This window comes from Chaetodon trifascialis, chromosome 11 (assembly GCF_039877785.1).
Source record: "Chaetodon trifascialis isolate fChaTrf1 chromosome 11, fChaTrf1.hap1, whole genome shotgun sequence".
Lineage (NCBI taxonomy): Eukaryota > Metazoa > Chordata > Actinopteri > Chaetodontiformes > Chaetodontidae > Chaetodon > Chaetodon trifascialis.
The window spans coordinates 4,379,974-4,397,377 of NC_092066.1; the positions used below are offsets into that span (position 1 = coordinate 4,379,974).

At 45.2% G+C, this 17,404-nt stretch overlaps 1 protein-coding gene across 4 annotated transcripts in view; it reads right to left on the minus strand.

Moving 5' to 3' along the window:
• Positions 1-2,091: 2,091 nt before the first annotated feature.
• dip2ca (disco-interacting protein 2 homolog Ca) overlaps positions 2,092-17,404 on the minus strand; it is a 156,208-nt gene continuing 140,895 nt past the window's right edge. For 2 of the 4 annotated variants that reach the window (XM_070973422.1, XM_070973421.1), the window contains exons 24-38: positions 16,602-16,682; positions 16,253-16,376; positions 15,238-15,359; positions 14,483-14,594; positions 14,158-14,267; positions 12,268-12,398; positions 11,883-12,051; positions 11,601-11,771; positions 9,943-9,972; positions 7,820-7,881; positions 5,661-5,718; positions 5,494-5,568; positions 4,883-5,057; positions 4,364-4,487; positions 2,092-4,215 (exon numbers count right to left, since the gene is read on the minus strand). In XM_070973422.1, coding sequence (XP_070829523.1) covers positions 3,963-4,215; positions 4,364-4,487; positions 4,883-5,057; positions 5,494-5,568; positions 5,661-5,718; positions 7,820-7,881; positions 9,943-9,972; positions 11,601-11,771; positions 11,883-12,051; positions 12,268-12,398; positions 14,158-14,267; positions 14,483-14,594; positions 15,238-15,359; positions 16,253-16,376; positions 16,602-16,682 — 1,797 coding nt within the window. In that variant the 3' untranslated portion in view covers positions 2,092-3,962. The remainder of the gene's footprint in view (positions 4,216-4,363; positions 4,488-4,882; positions 5,058-5,493; positions 5,569-5,660; positions 5,719-7,819; positions 7,882-9,942; positions 9,973-11,600; positions 11,772-11,882; positions 12,052-12,267; positions 12,399-14,157; positions 14,268-14,482; positions 14,595-15,237; positions 15,360-16,252; positions 16,377-16,601; positions 16,683-17,404) is intronic. The other 2 variants (XM_070973424.1, XM_070973423.1) reach the window with 1 other exon arrangement.

Below are 17,404 nucleotides of genomic sequence, written 5' to 3' on the forward strand. Positions count from 1 at the left end.
CCCTGTGTTTGTTATTGACATCAATGAGCTTCATCTGTGGTGCAGAAAGTTCTGGTTTCACTTGAAAACACTGAACAAAGATGTTTAAAGGCTGCAGCAGGAGCGTCTCAGTTCTCCAGTGACTCACAATTAAATGAACTGCTTTCTATGGAAGAGCGGCGGTTCTTAAAGAAAGCGCTGACGGCTGCAACCAGGAGACTGTTTCTGGAAAGACTCAGGAAGGTTTTAAGTCTGGAAACCCGGACGAAGAAAAACCAAAACTACCTGCACGACAGGATCCGACTGCAGGTAAGACGACGTTCTTTCTGTCTTTGACAACAGTCAAACTGATCCCATAACAGTCTTAAAACCTACATTTTTCAGGTGAGTTTATGTCAAAAAGCAGCATTCTGTTTTATTTAAGCATCCAAACTGTTTTGGAATCAATCATCAATATTTCGAGCAGACAGTAATCTACTGAAGGATACGCCTGAGAAGAGGAAGTGTTTCTTTATATTTGTGTCATTATCAATGAATCCCATGAAAAGACCTAAACCCAAATGAGTTACTACCAACAAGCACTGTGTGTGTATCACAGCCCCCATCATTGTCCAAAAAACTGGTAAAAATACTCAAATGAGCACTAGAGCACCAAACATGGATTAATCCGCCGCCCACAGTGGGAATCAAACCTTGGACCTTCTGGCTGTGAGGTGACAGTGTTACCACCGTTCCACCACAGTAAAGAGGTCATGTGATGCTTATTTTCATGCTCATACTCGAAAAACTTTGAGACATTTTCTCATTCTGCAACGCCACTGTTTTAAACTTTAAGAACGCACACAGGTGAGTAATTTCCTGTGTCTGTGAGACTCAGCAAAATAAAGCTAACAGGGTACCCAGCGAAATAAATAAAACAACATAAAAATAGAGTAAAACTTGCTGCTTGTGAAGTTTTCCAGTCTTTGTGAGGACATTTGTGTAACATTTCCATCAGAAATCAAGCGGATCCTCCGTCTGTTCTCCGGTTTCTTACCTTCACTTGGCAGCAGGAGGCGGTTTTACAAGAAGCTGCATGACACATTAAAGGAAGAGGAAACACCCACAAAGTGTAACATGGCCCCTCAGTTAGTTTGTTAAATATCTCATCTTTCAACGTTTTGTCTGATCAAAAGTTCAGAATCAGAAATATGTAATTTAGAAGGACAGGAAACGTCTGAAGCTGGAAGCAGACAGACAGATTTTTAGCTGATCACTCACCAGATCAACTGCCAAAACAGTCTGAGTGGAGAATCAACTGAACTGTTTCAGCTCTCAACTCTCGTTTGCACATTAGCTTCAGTTTTTAGCAACTTCTTCAAAATGACAGTTCAGACTTACGTCTAAACATTTAAAAAATTCCTCATATTCAACAACTGAAACATTTCAGGACCTGAATCTGAATAAGACTCGTGGCAGACTGAAGTCCAGTGTGTCCATGTGGACAAGACAAACTTTTTAAAGTTCAACAGTAGCTCAATAAACACACCAACATCCCATTTCTTTACTGTCAAAATTGTTGAAATATTTATTTAATTGAAAGACTTCATGTCAACTCAAATAAGACATTTTGAAACCCATTAAAAAAACGTACATTTTGCTGCTAAAAGAAAGAGAAACAAACAAACAAACAGTGAAGAAAGTGCTTTTTTTTTCCTCGTGGGTTCAAAGTATAACATTCTCGGCCGAGACGCTTCAAGCTGGCGTCGCGTCGTATTCCCGTGACCTTTGACCTCTCCGCTGTGATGAGTTAAAGGGTGTGTGGTAAAACGGCCTCACCTCCTGCTTCCTGTTTGTCTTTATTCCTGTCGTGACATCACTGTATGAGCCCTGATTGGTCTGTAAAAATACGAAGGACTTCTGACTGATATTTACAATAGTGGCGGCTGCTCGCTCACCCGCCTGCCAGCCTTTAACGGCGACGCTCGAAGGCGTCGTTGAGGATTCAGAGAAAATAATCCAACGCTGCCGCTGGTCTGTTTGCACTGAAGAGTTTCAGTCAGAAGAGGCTGAAAAACGGAAGTGAAGTGAAAAGTTTTCCTGTTTGTGACATTTTAAAGGTCAGAAAACCTGTTGAAGGTGAAGAGTTCTGAACCAAAGTGAGAAATTTGCCTTGTTTTTTAGGTTGTTTTAATTCCTCCAGTCCACCACTAGAGGTCAGCAAAGGATCTTTGTTGTGTTTGGGTGCAAAGCTTTCAATTTTTTCCACTCATTACTCTCAGTTGTCCCCTGAATTCTCTAATTTAATCACATGAAAAAAGGAGTCCATTCCTCAAAACTGTCCATTTGTGTCCTGAAATGTGTTCGTCTCTCTCTGCGATCACAACATTTCATTTTGATCCTCAACGACACTGTCAGCGAACCCAAACTGAGAAAAGTGTTTTAAAAGCTGCAAATCCTCGTTTCCATTTCGGCTGCAGCTGCACGCCACAAAGTGACTGGCTTCATGTGCATTTGAGTCACCAGATATTTAAAAACTGGACAAATTATCCCACTTTTTTTTATGCTTGGCTCAGTTTTAAAAGTCGGTGTGCTGACTGAGAAGGTGATAATCTCCTTTGAGACTCCGAGAGGAGGAAATGATGCCTGTTCTAGGTGTTTCATCACATGAATTACTCACTTTAAAAGCACCAGCGAGAGATTTGAGGGAGTGATTCATAATTTAAGGCCACAAATGATTCATTTTAAAGAAAAAAATCTTTCCTAATGACCATTTTGAGCAAAAAGGTCAAAACTTTTACGGACTGAAAGAAAAAAGTTAAAATTCGGTTCAGAACTCTTCACGTGGAATAAAAGTGGACAAAGCTGATTTTCCATCTGACTGACTGAACCGTTTCAGACCAGCGTGCAGCTAAAAAGCATTGAGTGTCAAACTGCTCCTGAACGCTTCACTCGTCTCTTCATAGAATCTATAATCATATATTTCTATTCTCCATAATATGTTTGATATGAGTGCGCTTCACTCCAGATAATACGCTTTTTTCTTTTTTTATATTAGCAAATATTCAAGAGCAAAACATTCTTGAACGTCTCGTCATATACTTCTAAAAGAGAGACAAAATAAATTAAATCAGTTTCTTTTTGTACATACTTACATGATATGAGTTTATGTGTGGTTTCGCTTCAGTCGAAGCGTCTGTACGGAAAAACAAACAGAGTTAAAGGCTGCAGCTGTTAGCGCGCTGAGCTCCTGCTGAGGTGGGACGGACGTTCACAAATTATATCCAATAAAAAAAACTGCAACACGCGTACAAAAAAGAAAACAAGCTAACATGAAACTAGCGTGTAGTACCTCATCAGAAAACTGCTGCGATTGCCCCCGCCCCGCCCCCCACCCCTCAGACCCCTCCCTCGTATCAAAACATATCTCGCTCTTTGTAATGGTTGACATCGTAAAAACGTAAAATATCATTTTTGCCATTTTTGTGTAAATATCCTTTTCAAAAAATAGCCTAAACCTTTTCGAGGACATGTTAAAATACAAACGAAAAACAACTAAAACAAGCGACTTCAGCACATACTTGACAGGAAAATATAGAGAGAGCCACACGCAGTTCAAACTTCCACATCGCTACGTCAACGATTGTCCTCTAACGCCGTCTCCGGCTGCAAGATTGCCTCTTTTCAGTAAACGGTCGGTCTTCCTTGCCCTGGACATGGGTTGGCTGCACTCCCTCTCAGGCTGAGTCTCGCCTCTTCGGCCTGAAGGCTAAAAACCTAAATACGACTGCTTGACTCTGGGAGCTAGCCGGCAGCGGTAACCAGCCTGGGAGTAAGTGCTGCCCGAGAGACGAAACTCAGGGCTCAAAACATGTTAGCTACCACGTCTCCCCTCGTGCCACAGACTCAGCCTCGGGCTCCATTTGTTTAAGTTTAGTCTCAGGAGCAGCCCGTCTTAGCGTCCTCCTAAATAGTCCTTCATCCACATCGGCCACCTGGGGGCGCTACATGTTGTAGGCCACGTAAATGGGGTCCAACTGGTCGGCCAGGAAGCCGTCGCGTAGGTGCATGCGCTGCTTCTCGCCGCGGGAGTTGATGGGGATGACGCCGATGTCGACCACCACCACCACGCCCACGATGAGGTAATGCTCCTCCAGCACCACATTGGTGACCAGGGGGACCAGGTCCAGGGCCTCCTGCTCCGAGCCATCCAGCTCCACCACCACCACCAGCAGGTTGGTCCACGTGAACACCGCGCTGGAGAAACAGAAGAAGAAATGAATGAAGTAGTTTCTGTATTAAGATTTGAGGTATTATGTCATAACGGAGTCATGACCTTGGTTTTAGTAATCTTTGCGAATAAACGTTAAATGTGGGTCCCTGCTAGCTCACTGTAATTCCTCACCACTCTGTGATGCTCTTGTGCGTCCTGATGACGGAGGTCTCGATGTCGATGGGGTGGTAACGCATCCCCCTCAGCTCCATGGCTTCCTCCAGAGCGCCGACCACGTACAGGGCGTCATGGCGCTCTGCAGGCGGGAACACACACAGGATTCAGGACGATTCTCAAAGTCACAGGATTAAAACAAGAGTAGATTCTCTTCCAGAAACCTCAGTGTACACCCAAATCTGGACTTTGACCCACACAGAAACTCCTACAAACCTCTGGAAAATCTAATCAATGCCATCAACCAGAGATCTGGGACCACTAATCCACACCAAACCTCTGCATCCCTGCTCCACCTCCTGGTCCCTCAGATCATCCAAACCAGGTCTCTAACTGATCCGCTGATCTTACATCTATCTGACGACCCTCTGCTGGTTACGGTGAAGCTTTGACCACAGAGACTTTGAACCTTCTCAAACAGACCAATCAGCGTGAGCTCCGTCCATCAATCACAGGTCGCTTCGCTCGTGCCCTCACCTCCGCTGGCGTCCGTCAGCTCCGTCCTGCGGAGGAAGCCCAGGTACCCGGTCCGAGCCCACACAGTCTGCGTGTCTCCGAAGCTGAGTCTGGAGTTGAAGTGGTCCGACTGCAGCGCCTCGTCACCGTAGACGGTGAAGTAACCGCTGGCGTTGTGGCCGCTGTGCACCCAGATCTGCAAACACAGAGTCAGCTGTTACAGCACACGAGGCAGGAACAGACATTTCTTTAATAAACTCTTCAAAATGATTCACAGATGACTTCAAATTGTTTAAAGATCCCCTCAGACATGTTTTAAGAAGCAAATAAATAAATCATCATTTGCGTTTACTCTGTTTTGTCCACAAAACATTGAAAACTCAAAGTTGTTAAAATTCAATTCAAGCTCAAACAGAAAAACACATTTTTGATCAGAGTAATATCTGAGGATTAAGAAATAGTTTAGAAACTTTTTGCTTGTGGGAAGGATTGAAGAAGTGATTTCTGTCAGTTTTCCCATGTTAACTGAAGATAATGGCGTTTGGTAATGGGCTTCTTCTCTGCAGACGCCGATGATCAAACCTTCCTGCTGTCTCTAATCATACAAAGTGATCTGTGGCTGAAGCTCAAACCTCGCCCAGATGTGACTCTCCCATTGGTCCCTTGGTCTCCGGGTTGGCGATGATGATCCGGACCCCTGGCAAGATCTGTTCAGAGGGCAGAACAGAGACAGAACATCGGCGTCAACGTTTCAGTCCTTTGAGCGCTTCACCCCGAGGAAAATGAAAGAGAAGCTCACCTTCCCAGACTCCATCAGCGGCAGACTGTGAGGCGACCCCCGCTCCACCAGCCGGACCCTGCGGAGCAAAACCGAGAGCTGCAGCGTGAAAGGCATTCATGATAAGTGACCACATGTTGGCCGTATGTTTCATCATCAGGAACAAATCCGGGAACGTTCAGCCTGACATCTGTAATCTGAGATGAAACAAACAATAATTACGCTTTGTTCTGACCACTGACGCTTAAAAAAAACGTATCGATCCCCAAAGGAAACTGGCAGAAGTGGTTGGTCAGATTAGAAACAAGAGCGGAGCGTCTTAAATCAACAGTGATTGCATGTAATCATGCACGCTGACAGTCGTATTTATACACAGCAGGACTGAGCAGCCTCGCTGCTTCGTGCACTCTGACTTCCCTGATGGCGGCGCAGCGGTCGGCCATAATGATCTGCTGGATCAGAGAACAGGAAACTTTCCCAGACACGCTGGGAAACTTCAGCAGCAGCTAATGTGTTCGGATTTACATTTTACGTAGTTTCGACTGCGAGCTGGAGCCTCATTGTTGTTCCTTTAATCCCACCGGACCACCTTGTCAGGAGATATTTGAATAAACTGAAGTCTCGCTTGTCTTCCCGGACTCGTTGTCCATCTCTGCTGCCTGGAAACTGACAATGTTTCTCCAGCTTGAGGCATGAAATCTGACACTAATGTTGAACCCTTGCAGCGATTTTCAAACCTCCAGTTGGCTCATGAAGTCTGACTTCTCCTCTGAGCCAAAACTCTGGCAAAACAAATCCTGGAGACTCCAGAGTTGATACTTACGGTGTCACCCAACATGAAATGTGACTCAGACTGGGTTTGATGGGTTTTAAGTGTGTCTGTGTCAGACTGGAGGTGCAGGGAGGCAGCCGGGGGGGCGGGCTGAGATTCCTGAAATCATCATATTGTCTTGAAGAAACATTCAGCTTCTCATTATATTCAAATTTTCCACAATCAGCCAGGAGAGCTGCTTCTGCGCCACAATGAGTCGTCTTTCCTGAGCGCTTTATTTATTCTGGGAGCGTTCGCCGAGCCGGGTGCTCTCATTCACAAACACCGCGCTGCTCCACATTCATAAACTTCAGCACGTTCAGAGTGAAGCTGCCCGGTGGAGGCTGCTGCAACAAACAGCGAGTGCAGAACAAGAGCTCCATAAGGGCCTTATTGGAAGTGGTCCCTGACTTCCTGTGAATTATTTCTAAATAACTGAAACAGCAACATGCAAACATGTAACTCACCACATAGGGAGAATAAAAATTTTTAATAATAAATAACCTGGAATGGATATTTAGTTGAACGGAGCTTATTTTTCAAGGAATCTTCTCTGGAAATAAACAAGTGCTTTAAACTCAATAATCAATGACTGTCTCACAACTTTCTTTTCTTTTTTCCTAAAATTATTAGCATCAATTTGCAAAATTATTTCCTGGAAACTACAAAACCTCTTCACTTTATGAGCCTCAGTGCATCAGCGTCATCATCCAAAAACTACAAATAACACACTTCACGCCAGTTAGCATGTTTGCTATTAACAGGCTAACATTAATGTCAATAGCAATGGAATGTTAGCATGCTAATGTCTGCATGCTAACACCCACATACCAACATTTACGTGACTTCTAGCATGCTAGCTAACAGGTTAGCATGCTGATACACACATACTAACATTTATGTGACTTCTAGCATGTTAGCTAACATAAGCGTGCAATACATTAGCAGGTTAAAATGCTACATTAAACCTAGCACAGACATCAAAGTTTAGCTGTAGCTGACAGTAAAGTAGTTTTCGAGGTATTCGACATGAGCTTAAATGATGGAGTGGTGTGAATTTTGACCTGTTGGTGGCGCTGGATGAAAGGTATTTGCACCATGACAAAATTGAAAGAAAAAACATCAAATAGTTCATCCAGATATTTCAGTCTGGAACCAGCAGGAACCTGAAAAATGAAGCTAACGTGAAAACACCAAAAGCTGCAGTTCCTCAAACGGCCACTAAGAGGCTGCCTCCGAAAGTGAGTCAACCCCCATAGACCTCCATATTAAAATGCCTGTTTACAGCCTGATACAAAAACACTTTTGGTGTCTAAAGCTAATTCTCTGAGACAAAACAGTGAGTAGGTTCATTCAGAGCTTAACTCACCTGTCATGGCGTAGCGCTCTCATATCAACATACACAGTCGTGGGGTCGGGTCCTGAGGTGCCCTGAGAAACACCGACAACAACAGTTAACACTGCAGGGTCACACGACGTCCCTTTATACTACGGCTACCACGGTACAAAAACTTCTTCTATGACTACAGCTACTTCTACTGCGACCAGGACGCGGCGGATGCTGCTGCTGGTGCGTTAGCACTCACAGAGATGAGCTTTGGCTTTGAGAGCAAAGTTGTGATCCCACAAAACCTCCACGACATTTACTCAATGATGGGGGAGGACAATGTGGGAGCGGCAGTGGTGGGATGATTTTACAAAGAACTCAGAGCACAGATCAAAACAAACATACGCCCACATTTAAAAAGAAAGCTTTCTAAGATCAGATTCTACTTGATGGACATGCAAATGAAAAGTCATGGCAAAGTCTTTCAGGGGAAAGAGAAGAGGGAAAAGGAAAGATGGAAGAAAGAGGTGATGATGACGTAGTTCAGTGATTACATCCTGGTACGTAAAACCAAAGCCAACAAAGCCTGACCTCTCTTCCTCCACCATCCCTCCATCCACTTTCCGGATAAAGGGAAACTACACAGAGCCCACCACCAGACAGACAGCGGCATGCTGGGAGTCAGAAGCCCCCACCCAGAGCACCAAACAGCAGACAGCATCATCTCCACGAGGCAACAAATGCACAAACTTCTCCACCTCTGAAGAAGATTATTCAGCCATTTACAGGCAAAGTGTCTGTGACCTACGGACCAGTGGTGGACAAGTGATCTGAGAACTAGCTGTGACTTTCTGAATATTTAACACATTTTTTTGTTTTGCCTCTGGGTCATAATTTAATCTACTGTAAGTGGCCGGTCACACCAGAAAGCAGCACCACAAAAATCCATTTTCTGGATGTTTCTCACCACCATCACTAACCCACAAGAGACACATGCGGCCCATCGCCTCCTGTCTCATGGACTGCAGACCGTGCTGCAGGATGTATTACATGAAATTCATCGCTGTCCTCCTCTTCCGCTTCTTTCATGGCAGATGATGAAGATACTCCTCTTAGTCCCTGGTTGAGTTTCAGATGAGCTGTCTCCATCTACAGGTCAACAGCTGGCTTTGGGTCACATGTCTCTGGAGGTGAATGAGCATCAAAGACGAGTGGCAGACCAGGTCTGGATCTCCTCTCGTGTGCTGCACTGCTCAAAGGCAGCGGAAGAGATGGTTTAACCAACCTCACCCCAACCTCATAGCGGAGTCTCTGTCTGGTCTGAAGGTGGTTTTTAAGTCCTCGATCATCAGCAGGCTGCAGCTTTGCTCTTAACTCCACGCTGATGGTTTGTGTAAGCGCTCTCTGTGTTCCTCCTTCACGACAATGTGCACCTGCACCTCCACCACCAGCTTATTTGTTAGCATTGGCATGAGCCACAAATTGAATAATGTGCGGTTGAAATTCTTCGACTCGGTACAAAACGCACCTGCTCTGTCCGTCATGTCGACGCGAGCGACGTGTCTTGCACCACATTTCTTTTTGCGCTCATCGTTGGCTTCAAACAGTGGCACATCTACGTTAGCTGCTAGCATATCTTATGCTAGCAGCTAATGTAGCTCCAGCCTCAAACAGAGATGAGGAGCAGCTACAGAGGTCTCACTTCTGTCTAACTGCACACCAACACGTTTGTTTCACTCTCAGACTCGAACTCTTCAACCCCAACTGACGCTCAAGTGACGTCAGATTTCAGAGCTCCCTCAAAAGACTTAAAACACCTTCAGATTCAGAAGTGCTCCCCAAGACCTCTGGACGGACTAAAATGTGTAAAATCCACTCATAGATGGTTTGCAGTTGGTTGGTGGTGCGTTATTTCATGCTGGTGTGACCAGGCCCTGACTGTTAAACCTCCCGTCATCTGTGACAGAGGAAGCTGCAGACCTTTCACAGACACCTTTCCACCACAGCAGAATTATTGGAAACTCAAAAATCTACATTTTCAGCAGAGTAATCCTTGAAAACCTTGATCTAAAGCCAGCTGATGAGTGATGTGCTGACAAGCAGTGGGGTGGAGGTGGTGCTGGTGGTGGTGGTGGTGGTTGGGGGGATTGATGGTGGTTCCCTACCTGGTCGGCAAGCTTTCCCAGCCTGTGAGGCTACAGCAGCAAAGAGGGGCGTAGGAGGAGAGGAGGAGGAGGAGGGAGGGTGGAGACAAAACCAAGTATGAGATATGTGGGTGGGGTTATGATGGAAACAAGGAGGGAGGAGGGAAGGAAGAAAAATGTCAAAATGGGAAACTCAAAGAAACAAAACAAGCAGTCAGAACTGAAAAAATGTTCAGGCAAATGTTAGCTTACTTAAAGCGCTGGAAATAGTTAAGAGTTAAATGTTAATTTAAGTTACAGTTATATTAGTGCGAACGGGCTGTTAATTAAACTTATGAGCCATGCAGCTAGAAATCACTGCTCTGTACAATCACACTGTCCTGATGATTAAAGGACTAAATTACATATTTCAGAATTCTTTATACAGACTTGAATGTATTTAGCATTAATATCTTTAAAAAGGTCGGCAATGTGGGAGCTTAATAGAAACACCAAAGGGGAAAACTTCACACATGAACCTGATTTGATCCACTTAAGGTTGCAAATCATAGCTGAAATGTAAAAGCAATGATCAGCTTGAAATGGGAGGATGAAGCTGAACCTGAGAGACGAGCAGAGGAAACCCTGAACGTCTCATCGACTGGTTTGAGGCGGTTAGCTCTGTGGAGTAATCACCCACAAACACACCAGTGTCGCTGGCTTCAAACCAGCAGCGTAAGAGGTTTGGTCATGTTGCATTGACATCCATTCCTTTTCTTACACTTCAAAGCCAGAAATGAACAAGCATCCAGGAGTTGTGAAAATCATTCAGCTGATTAACAATGCTGTAAATTTTCAATGCAGAACAAAGCAACATGGCCAAGTTCAAAGGTTTCTGTTCCAGCAGTGATGGACTAACCTCCAATCTGTAAACCTGAGGCAGGGCAGAGGCGAGCACAATGTTCCCGAAAGCACCAACAAGAGCTGCCAAAGTCACTAAGAAGCATAAGAACTGGACCTCTGTGCTACCAGGTGCCAAAACCCAAATCATCATATCAAGACTTCTGACGGACTGTATTTCATAAATAACAGTTCATCTTACAAACGGCTAAGTCTTCATACTGATGCTGAAAAAGCTCCGACCTGTCAGCTTTTAGAGGCGTTAAATACACAATATGTGCAACAGCTTTGGAGCTGTAGGAAGGTGCATTTTTCCCTTTGATGGCTAAGTTAGCTGTTAGCCTGTTTCTCTGCACTGGAGGCGTAGAGACATACTGATGTCCATCTGTTCATCTGACTCTGGATAAGAGCAGACGATCGACAAAAGAACTCCTAAAGCTTCGATGCACGAGTATAGACACAGTCAAGCTCAGCTGGTCGTCCTCTCTCAGCTACAGTAAAGTCCAGTTTCTGTTGCTTTTAACTGTAACTCACCTTCTTGGCTATTTGACATTTAGCAGCTCTTGGCTGACAGAGAACTCAGCTCCGGCTCACCTCTACAGATGAACAAAACAAGCAGCTGTGGTCAACATCAGCTGATGTATCTCGAGTCATACAGGACGAAAGCAGCTAGTTTCTCAAATGTGAATGCAGACTTTCAGTAGTGAATCCAGCCACAATGTCACACCAAGACGTGTCCCCATTCTCTGCCGAACAGCGAGAGGGACGCAGAGGGACAAAGAGGTGAAAGTGTGACTGACCTGCAGGCAGATTGCCAGGTTGACCCTGCAGCCGAAGGAGGTGCTGACGGCTCGAGGGTGGAGTCCCAGGTCCTTGAAGAGTTTGGAGAAGGACTGCGTCAGGGCTGTCCTGGGACGTTCCTCTGCTACAACCACACAGGTCCTCACCCGAGACAAGTCCAACCCTCGAGACTGAAGGGGACAACAAGGACACAGAATGAGAGGTTGGTTTCTTGTTAGTTAATTTCACAACACGCCAAGCACAAAGTGCCAATGGTCCTCCAGACGGAGCGTCCTCCTTACCTTCAGAGAGTCGGTCTGCAGACCGAGGCCTTTGGTGCACAGCTCCATGACGCTGTAGGAACAGAAAGTGTCTCGCACTTTGTACTGACTGACGGCCGACAGCCAGAGAGCCGGGTTCACCTCCAGCTCGGACGGAGGGATCAGGATGGACTGGTGACCTGAGTACACACTGCAGAGAGAAACCAGACGAGTGTGGAGGCGTTACGTTTATAGTTCTTCAAAAACACAGTTCGACTGACTGACTGACTGACTGTATCAACGCTTCCTCTTTGACCCGCCTTCACCCCTTCATTCTGCATTGCCCCCTCTGACTGCAGCTGATATTTAAAACAGGGCTTGCTTTCATTTGGACTCACATTTGCAGACTTTCATGCATTTGTCTGACCTGCAAAGGCACCAGAGGACGAAGCCCAGGCCGCAGTACGGGTCCAGGCAGATGGCGACCTCTCTGGACGGGTAAAGCTCGCACTGCAGCTTGATGGAGCGGCAGAAGGCACTGGTGGCTGTGTGAGACATCTGACACATACATGGCACTCAGTAAAGGTAGAGTCATTAACACATGTTCAGCCTGGAAAATCTGTCAGTTCACAATTTCTGCGCTGCAACTTCTAGAAACAAATAATGACTTGAGGTGACTGACAGCGGTATCAGCATATCTGTAGTTTGATAACTAACAGTGGCAGTTAAGATAAGATATTCCTTTATTAGTTCCACAGTGGGGAAATTTCCAAAAGAGCGACTCTGAAGGTGCTGCCGGTTTAGTTCATTTCAGTTATAAAAAAGTCCCGCTCTGTACATTCAATACCTTTTTTAAAAAGAAGAAATTTGCTGATTTACCCTGATAAGAGAGAACAAACACTCCTGTTTCCTTCATGTGTAGCACAGAAATGAGTATTTTTGCTGAAATGTGCAGCTTGGAAAAGATTGAATCTATCTTCAGTCTTTTTTAATTTGCACTGTTATCTCAGGTCGCTAAAGGTGAAATTAATAACAGATAAAATGTCGTCCTGACGGAGAACATTAACGAATCACAGAGAGGAGGTCAGAGTCAGGACCCTGATCTGGTTTAATCTGTTATATCTGGGTAATACATCGAACTCTGCGGTCTCATTTCAAAATGCTTTCTGTTAAAAGTGGAACATACAGCTTTGACCTGAAGTCCATTTTCCGATTTTGCTTAGTGAGGATTTAGATTTTCTTTTGTCCAGGTAAATTCCTTCCTGACAGAACTCTTCAATTACACCTTTAAAGAAACATCTGGACAATAATTTCTTAGGCCGCTTGTGTTTCTCTTTGTTGTCTGGACACAGATGAAAGTCCTCCATCAGCTCTGTGAGCAGAGAGCTGAGAGACAAAAGGTTTGAATATGGACGGACTGGAGACCAAACAAGAAAAGGTCTTCTTTAATGGAAGCTGGCTTCAATGAAACAATGATCTGAGTCCAGGATGCGGGTTCGTGTTGCTGCAGCAGGAACAGAAGCTTTAATCTTTAAAATGTCACCACCGTCTCTTTACACACCTCCGACTCTCTGCCGCACACTAGATCTCACATTGTTCATGAAGTGTTTTACTGAATATACACAGAAACATATCGGCGCTCAGGACGATGATGCTGCAGGCGCCTCCTGCCATGATTCCAGTATTACAGCTTTGAAATGTTGACCTTTAATCAGTGTTAATCCAGCGATCAATCAGCGTTAATTCTTCAAATGTCAAAACATGAATAGATGATGACTCGAGCTGACATCTCACTTACAGTAAAGTTTATGCTAAGCTAGCTGCTCTGAGGACAACGAAAAACAAAAAATAAACACAGAACGGATGAAAAAAACGGACTTTTTAACGATATTTGGGCAAAGAAAGTTAAGAAACGGCCATGTTGTTACCTAAAAACACAGTCCTCTGAGCTACATGTTAAAATGCATGCTAATATTATGGCTAGCAATTTAACCTGCAGGGTCGCAACTATTAGATGCCACATGCTAACATACAGCACGTAACATTAAGAATGCTAAAGGTTACATCCAGTTAGCATGTTTATAATGTTACAAATTCCTCCTGAACAACGTGTTGACGTTTTCTATTGCTGGTATGTTAATATGTTAGCATATTAGCAAGCTGTGTTAGCATTATGCTGCATTAATTTAATATCCGAACTACGGTAAGTACCAGTTCCCTGCATGTAAACAGCTGACATCAAAGTCATGTTTGCTGAAATCCATCGATCACAGGAAATAAACAAAAAATCTGGACAGGCATGTGTGTGTGTGTTTACCTTGACTCCAGCGAGCATGCCAGTGGTCGAGACACTGAAGTCCAGGTAGGCCAGGGTGTCGGGATTGGATGGTTTATACAGCAGAGGAGGTTTCTTCTTTGGCAAATCGTCTAAAAAGAACATCAGCAAATGTGCAGTTCGCAGCCATTTCCAGTCATTTTATCAAGCATGAGCATCAACAGTTCAAGTGTCACAAGCCATCAGACTTTATTTAAACAGCAGAGATATTTTACAGTCCTGCACAGGCAGCGAGGGACTGACAGCAGTCATGTGTAGTACGCCTGTTTATCAGAAATAACAGTATTTGCACAGTGCATGTGTGTACCTGTGTCCATGACGGGAGGCCAGGTGCGGACGTCCACGGCGGCCGAGGCTTCCTTCGACCTCAGCAGCTTACAGATGAGCTGCGTGGTCATCACACACACCGAGCGGCTCACCTGCACCGTCCAGAACAGGTAACTTGAATCTGACAAAACGCACACTTGGCTTCACACACATCCTGTCACCCAGCAGCGTGGAATATCCCTTTAAACAAGCCCCCGAAACAACGCCGTTGAACTGAGATTTATTGCAGAGCACGTGCAGCTCTGACCTCCTACATCGCTTCCTGCCAGCTCGCTCAAAAGACGAACGAGGCTCGTTGTTATTCACAACTCACGTTCATTCATTCACTTATTTTCCCACACTGCTGGCGCGTTTCCCGGTTTGCCCCCTCCCTCCATCTTTCTTTACTTTTCCCTCCATCCTTCTGTTTGCTTGTGAGTTGAACATGAGCGACTTTTTGTTTATCCTCTTACACTCTGAGGCACTGAGCGATGGAAGTGAGGGCGCAGCATCCCGATTATCCATCATTCAGGACTGAAATGTATCTTTCATGTACAGACAGAGAAAAGCAGAATGATGATGATGAATTAAACTGAGGTGGCACTTCATACAGGTGCCACCTAACACACCTGTCGCCGTGATGAATGACTTTGAATAAATGGACCATGAGCTGGTGCAAAGACATTTTTCAAGGGGAATCTGCATCCTACATACATACACAACAAGCTCTTTTTTCAGGCATCAAAGTGCTTTTACCTCCACGATCATCTTGACGGTGGGCAGCGTGGTGGCGATGTTCTGCGGGTGAGGCGGTCGCACCGTGATCGGCACGCAACCGGCGTAAAGGCAGCCGTAAAACGCCACGATGAGGTCGATACCTGGAGGAGGGTGAGGAAGAAGAAGGAGGTGTGGATGGAGACAGGTGAAGAAAGGGTGAAGGGAGGAGGAAAAAGGAAATGCACAAGAAAGGGAAGAAGGAGGAAAGATAAGGGAAGGAGGGATGTAAGGGACGATAATGAGGAGAGATGGGAGCAAGAGGAGGAGGTGGATGTGGAAGAGTGGAGAAGGGAATAAAATGGAGAAGGGGATGAAGGAGGGAGAGGGCAGGAAGGAACACATACAAGGAGGTGAAGTATTGAGCTGCAGACTGGAGGCAGTTAATTGAACGCTGCTCTAAGACAATCTCCTCGCATCAGGGAATTCGTCCCGCATGGCTGCGTCCGTCCTGCTGCGATGGACACAAGGCTCCGCGTCTCGGAGGGAAATTACAATTCTTTCCTTTAATTCTCCTTCGATCCGAGCGCCGCACTGAACAGCTCTGATTCTCTTTATCGTGTCCTTCCTCCTTTGTCATTGTTTACGGGTTAAAGGATCATTACAAAGTTCTGCCGCGTTTTAGTCAAGTCTTATGATTGTGGCATCGTAATTCATCTCAAATCAAGCGGCACTATAACTCTCCTTGAAAATCTAAAATTTCACTGTATGCTGTAGCTTTAAGATTCGCGTTAACCATGTGTCCACATACTTTTGGCCTGTTAGTGCATGAATGTATTCTGGCCTCAGAACAACTTGAAAAACTGTTTTACTGCATCGTTTAAAAAAAAAAAAAAAAAAAGAGCTAGCGATGTTTCCTTTGTAGAATCAGCTTTTATTTTGAAACTCATCAATTTGAGATTTTGCAAGTAGCTCCTTCACTGTCAGAAATTTACACGGATCAACATCGGAATGCATCAGGACGTTGAGCTGCAGCTGATCAGAAATCAGTGCTTACCTGGAGGGTAGACCAGGGCGACGTGGTCCCCGTCCTGCAGGTGGCCCCGTTCAGCCAGCATGCCGGCGATCTTCTCTGCCCTCTTATGCAGCTGAACACAAGTCAGAGAGCTGGCTATCGTACCCTGGAGGTCACACACACGCACACACACACACACACAGAAGGATGATTGACACATTCAATCAGCAGTGTCTATCAGCAGGTGTCATGTCACATTTTCCGTTGCAGCATCTCGGTGCTGAACAGCTGTAAACACACCAGCGGATCATTCTGCCATTATGCAAACGAACGCACCCATCACACAGAGCCAGTTCACACAGGCTCACATACAAACTGCAACTGAACTCACCCTGGAGTTGAGCAGTGTGTACAGGACGTGGTCTGGAGTGGTCTGGGCTCTCCACTGCAGCACCTCTGACAGGAAGAGGAACTGAAAACACAAACAAATGACAGGAACAGTGAGACGGGGACACACAAACACACACATTCCCAGAAGAAGACACACGTGAATGAAGGCAACAGGTCAGCTGACAGAAGGGTCCAGTCTTCTCGTGTTACACTGTGAAATCTTTCTCACTTATTCACCTAAAATGATCATTTTCAGACCCTTCCATGCACGCGCTGAACGTGGGTTAAAACTTTTTCATCTTCTTCTTGGACTAAAGGAACATGCTGGAAACTTGCTGTGTCGCCTTACATGTTAGGATAATTTAGCTCTGTTTCATCTGATGATAGTTTAGGATTTCTGACAGTTTGACCTGCAAGGTAACAGGATAATAAAGAGGTGCAGGCTCTGAACCCAGAAGGTTCAACTAATGCGCAGACTTTGATCCCTTTTTTAATAAACACTTAATCCACCTGAGAGAACACATTCTTCACCTGTTCTCCACGTTGAATTACTCCCTCAGAAAATAAGCCTTGATCTTAACATTCGACTTCCCTGGAAGTTGGTTTCCTCTCCTGGTTTCCTTCAAGCTCTCACCTCCAAACCAGCATTTTTAAAGAGCGACCACACCGCCAGAAAATCTTGTTTTTGCTGACCTCTGCTGGTTTAACTGCTCATCGCGCAGCAGTGATGTACAGGTGTACCCCAGGACTCTGTGACATCACTGTGGGCGTGGTTCCAGGTGCCAAACCACACCCAGCCGTGAT